Raw genomic sequence first — 5,674 nt, forward strand, 5'->3', positions numbered from 1 at the left:
CCATCCATCCATCCATCGTCCATCCATCCATCATCCATTCATCCATCCATCCATCCATCCATCGTCCATCCATCCATCATCCATCCATCCATCCATCCATCCATCCATCCATCCATTCATCCATCCATCCATCCATCCATCCATCCATCCATCCATCAGATCAGCTGTTTTAGCTTCTGTCCAGTTTATTCTAACATGAACAGCTCAGTTTCAGCTTTTTATCCTCTACATTTTAGTTGACAGAAGTGTAAACTGATCACCATCTTCTTTCTTTCAGGTGAAGGAGCTGTGTGCTTTGGGATTCAGCGATGAAACTCACTGTCATGATGTTCTGAGACAGAGTGGTGGTGAGGTGCGGGGGGCCCTGGCTCTTCTCCAGAGGCCCCTCCTGGAGCCCTTTCATAAACGGATTTGGAGTGACATACCCAGACCTCCTGTAGACATCCATCACCCAGACAAACAGGTGAGACCATGGACTCCACACTCTGTATGAAGCAGTGATGACTCAACACAGGAGAAGTTGGAAGTTTTTTGTAATTTTTTATTTTGGTCTCAAAAAAACAACTGAGTATCAGCTTTTATGGTATTTTCTTGTATTCGTTCGTTTGTTCGTCCGTTTGTTCGTTTTCTGCCATTTTTCCGGGGTCGAGTCTCGGTGGCAGCAGCCTAATCAGAGAGACCCAGACTTCCCTCTCCCCAGCCACTTGGTCAGCTCATCCAGGGGAATTCCAAGGCATTCCCAGGCCAGCCGAGAAACATAGTCCCTCCAGCGTGTCCTGGGTCTTCCTCTGGGCCTCCTCCCAGTGGGACGTGCCCAGAACACCTCACCAGGGAGGCATCCAGGAGGCATCCTAACCAGATGAACCACCTCAACTGGCTCCTCTCAACATAGAGGAGCAGCGGCTCTACTCTGAGTCCCTCCCGGATAACTGAACTTCTCTGAACATCTCACCCTATCTCTAAGGGAGAGCCCAGACACCTTGCAAAGGAAACTCATTTTGGCCGCTTGTRTCCGTGATCTCGTTCTTTCGGTCACTTCCCAAAGCTCGTGACCATAGATGAGGGTAGGAACATAGACGACTGGTAAATCGAGAGCTTCACCTTCTGGTTCAGCTCCCACTTCACCACGACAGACCGGTACAGCGCCCACATCACTGCAGACTCAGAACCAATCCGCCTGTCGATCTCCATTCTTCCCTCAATTGTGAACAAGACCCTAAGATACTTAAACTCCTCCACTTGGGGCAGGACTTTCTCCATGACCCAGAGGCAGCACGCTACTGTTTTCCGGCTCAAGACCATGGTCTCGGATTTGGATGCACTGATCCTCATCCCAACTGCTTCACACTGGGCTGTGAACTGCTCCAGAGAGAGCTGGAGATCACGATCTGATGAAGCCAAAAGGACCACATCATCCACAAAAAGCAGAGATGTGATCCTAAGGCCACCAAAACGGATCCCCACAACACCTCGGCTGTGCCTAGAAATTCTGTCCATAAAAGTTATGAACAGAATCGGTGACAAAGGGCAACCTTGGCGGAGTCCAACTCTCACCGGAAATGAGHCCGAYTTACTACCGGCAATGTGGACCAAGCTCTGGCACCGGTCATACAGGGACCTAACAGCCCATATCAATGGGCCTGGTACCTCATACTCCCGGAGTACCCCCACACAGGAGTCCCCGAGGGACATGGTCGAACGCCTTCTCCAAGTCCACAAAACACATGTAGACTGGTTGAGTGAACTCCCATGCACCCTCCAGGATCCTGCTGAGGGTGTAGAGCTGGTCCTCTGTTCCACGACCAGAACAAAAACCACACTGCTCTTCCTGAATCTGAGATTCGACTATGCGACGGACCATCCTCTCCAGAACCCCCGAATAGACCTTACCAGGGAGGCTCAGAAGTGTGATCCCCCTATAGTTGGAACACACTCTGTCTGCGGTCCCCCATTTTAAATAGGGGGACCACCACCCCGGGGTCCAATCTAGGGGAACTTCCACCGATGTCCACGCGATATTGTAGAGTCGCGTCAACCAATGCAAACCCACAACATCCAGAGCCTTAAGGAACTCCAGGCGAATCTCATCCACCCCCGGCGCCCTGCCACCGAGGAGCTTTTTAACCACCTCAGTAACCTCAGCACCAGAGATTGGAGAGTCCGACCCAGGATCCTCAGGTTGTGCTTCCTCATGGGAAGACGTGTCGGTAGGATTGAGGAGGTCTTCGAAGTATTCCGCCCACCGACACACAGCGTCCCGAGTTGAGGTCAGCAGCACACCATCCCCACCATAAATAGTGTTGGTGGTGAACTGCTCCCCTGCCCCGAGATGCCGGATGGTGGACCAGAATTGCCTCAAAGCCATACAGAAGTCTTTTTCCATGGCCTCTCCAAACTCCTCCCACGTCCGAGTGATTCTTGTTTTCTCATCTTTATTTTAAAACTCTTAATTAAAATCCAGGTTGTAAGACAACAAAGTAAAAAGAATCCTGAAGAAAATGAAGACTTGTATAAAAATGCTCTGTGTTTGTGTCGTACAGCGGATCTGTCGCAGACTCCTTGCAGTGTATGATCTTCCCAGCTGGGGCCGCTGTGAGCTGGCACTGTCCTTACTGATGGAGCACAGTGCACCTTACTCCCTGGAGGACGTGGTCCAGGCTGTACGAGAGTCCCACGACAGAGAGTTCATCAAGAGAGTTCTGGCTAAAGAGTGTCCTATCTGCCTTTGTGTTTTCCCCCACAGCAAGGTGCATGGGCACATCTTTAAATGTGTTGTACGTCTCCTTTCTTTTGAAGGAAATCTAACCGTCTTTTCTTTACTCCCGTCTTAGATGCAGTCCTTGACGTCGTGCCAGTGCTCGGTGTGCTGTGGCTGTTTTCAGCAGCACTTCACTGTTGCTATAAGAGACAAACACATCAGAGACATGGTGTGTCCTGTCTGCTGGGAGCCTGATATTAACGACCCCGAACATCTCAACAGCTACTTCTCCACCCTGGATATCCAGGTAAGAACTGATGAAACGTAAAAGAAAGGAGGAAAAGACGAGTCTGTTTCCCTTTAGGTTCTCTCAAACCCATCAGTGTTACATTCATCAACGTCATTGTGAAACCTTTATTGTTTAATTTCCAGCATCACAGTGTAAGAGTCACTTACACCTCTTATAACAAAAGTTATAAAAAAATTATTTATCAAGGGTTTTTGGCTTATTAGGGAAAACACCTCCTCTGTGCAAAGTGAATAACAGACTCAATAAGTAACATAACTCAGTGAATTTGATTTGATCCAGCAACAAATGAGATCATTTATTTACATAAATCAAACAAATTATGAGTGAACAACTTAAGTGTGAGCAATAAATTTTCCTATAGAAGTTTAAGAATTAACAACAATCAAGCACACGTCTTAGCTTAATTAACTATTAAATATGACAACTTTAGAAGCAGCAAAACATCAGGCTTATATGGTAAATAAACCAGAACATTTGCAGGTACTTAACTTAGGTTTTAGCAAGGCAGGGTAGTTTTAGAAAGGAGGAAGGTAAGATTAGTTATTTCTAACTTTATCTTAAAGAATGTGGGTTTAACCAGAAAGGCAAGCGTCGTTCACTCGACTTCAGCCAGAAAAGCAATGCTCGTAACAGGCCAACTTTTACCTTTGATGATGAGGTCAGTCACCTGTCCATGTTTTCATGGAAGGCACTCTCAGTCGGTAAGAAACCCGTTAGATTTGCTTACTCATCTGTGGTCCTCCAGACATGTCAGACTTCAGCACCGGCTGGTTCCGTGTCAAGCCGCAGGAAAGAGGCGAAGCCAAAACTGTTTCCCGTTTCAAAATAAAATTCCTTCCCAGAGGAAGGTTTAAAAACAAGCTACTTGTGGAGCCTTAAAGCTCGGGTTTTTGGACACGACAGGGGGTGTTGTGTCCCGAATGTGAGATTCCCCGTTGGCTAATGGGTTCGAATCACGCAGCCAAAATGCTGTTTCCTCACGGAGAATACAGCTGCTCCCGTGTTTGGATAGAAGTGTGTCTCACTAGTAAGGGTCCGACCAGATGTTAGTACAAGAGAAGAATAGTTCCTAGGTCTGCCCTTTGTTTGATAAGTTAGTAACAGGGAGAATTGAAATTGTTAGCTCAGACTGCCCCTCGCCATCTGGAGCTAACAAAGATTGTGGATCTCTGAACAGTTGCATAAACAAACATATCATGTTGACCTGTTGCTCATTCATCTTAATTTCCTGAAAGGATGAATTATTTCCCTTAAAACATTTTCCTGATGATTCAGACAAATAAAACATTAATGTTTCATAATAAAACTTAAACCACAACGATTAGTTTAGTTAAGACATTTCAGCAGAAAAGTCCATACACATGAGGGACCTGTTCTCCTTCTTCAACTTTCATAAACATTGTCTCTGATTGTCAAATGCATAAGAACTTAAAAGAAAAATAAATCAAAATTAATGGGGATTATTCAGTTTATTATCTGATTAAGGGGCGGCACGATGTCTCAGTTGGTAGAGCTGATGCCTCTCAGCAAGAAGGTCACTGGTTCAAATCCCGGTCCGGGGACCTTTGTGGGTAGAGTTTGCATGTTCTCTGCGTGCATGCATGGGTTCTCTCGGGCACTCCAGCTTCCTCCCACAGACCAAAAACATGACTGTTAGATTAATTGATAACTCTAAATTGTCCCTAGGTGTGAGTGACAGAGTGAATGGTTGTTTGTCTCGTTTGTCTCTATGTGTGGCCCTGTGATGGACTTGTGACCTATCCAGGGTGTACCCCGCCCCTCGCACTGTGGCTGCTGGATATGGGCCCCAGTGACCCACGCGACCCTGAAAAGGAAGAAGCGTGTACAGAAAATGGATGGATGGATGGATTATCTGATTAAAAAAAGAGAGTGTCTCTTCAAGGTTAAGATGACCTGTTATGGCCTAAATTCAGTTTAACTGGAATAGAGCTCTGTCTCTTTGAAGGGGCCCTTCAGAGGCCTGAGGTCAAAGACAGTTTTCTTGTTTATTCCACTTGAGGTGACCACTACAACAGTTTGAAGCTACGTATCAAGAGCTTATCTGGCTACATCATGGTGCAGGATGGCTGAAAATGCTGCTCATATTAAGTTATCGTGTTGTGTTTCAAAATATTCTCAGTTTAGACCAATAGACATGGTGGGTTTGGACCAAACACTTCAAGACTCTTAATGGAACAGTACATCAGGACCTCCATGTTTCCTTTCACACTGTCAGGGTAACACTCAGCTGATGACGAGCTGAAAACAGGAGCTGCTACAGTAGCAGCAGTGTAAAAACAAAAGTAAACTACCTGAAAAGGTTTGAAGGACTGTGAAGTGGTCTCCTGCAGTCTGACAGCATTTTCACTTTATTATATAGAGCTTAGTGTAACTGACTTTATTCACTTTATTCATATAATGAATATAACTCCCAACACCTCAGGGCACTGCACAAAACATTCACAAGTAATAATGTTTTAATGTGCTTCGGCTTTATAGAAGCATATTCCTGAATTTACTACATTAGTTGTAGTTTTATTTTGGTTTAATTTACAGGTGCTGGTCATAAAATTAAAATATCATGAAAAAGTAGATTTATTTCAGTAATTCCATTTAAAAAGTGAAACTTGTATATTATATTCATACATTACATACAAACTCATATA

The 5,674-nt window shown here is 45.3% G+C and overlaps 1 protein-coding gene across 1 annotated transcript in view; it reads left to right on the forward strand.

The window, feature by feature from the left end:
- Nucleotides 1-5,674, forward strand: part of rnf31 (ring finger protein 31) — a gene marked incomplete in the record, with an annotated part of 44,102 nt that overhangs the window by 22,406 nt on the left and 16,022 nt on the right. Inside the window, 3 exon segments of the mRNA XM_014020371.1 lie at nt 278-463; nt 2,541-2,747; nt 2,832-3,005. Of these exon segments, the coding sequence (XP_013875825.1) occupies nt 278-463; nt 2,541-2,747; nt 2,832-3,005 (567 nt within the window).

This window comes from Austrofundulus limnaeus, unplaced genomic scaffold (genome assembly GCF_001266775.1).
Source record: "Austrofundulus limnaeus strain Quisiro unplaced genomic scaffold, Austrofundulus_limnaeus-1.0 Scaffold250, whole genome shotgun sequence".
Classification (NCBI taxonomy): Eukaryota; Metazoa; Chordata; class Actinopteri; order Cyprinodontiformes; family Rivulidae; genus Austrofundulus; species Austrofundulus limnaeus.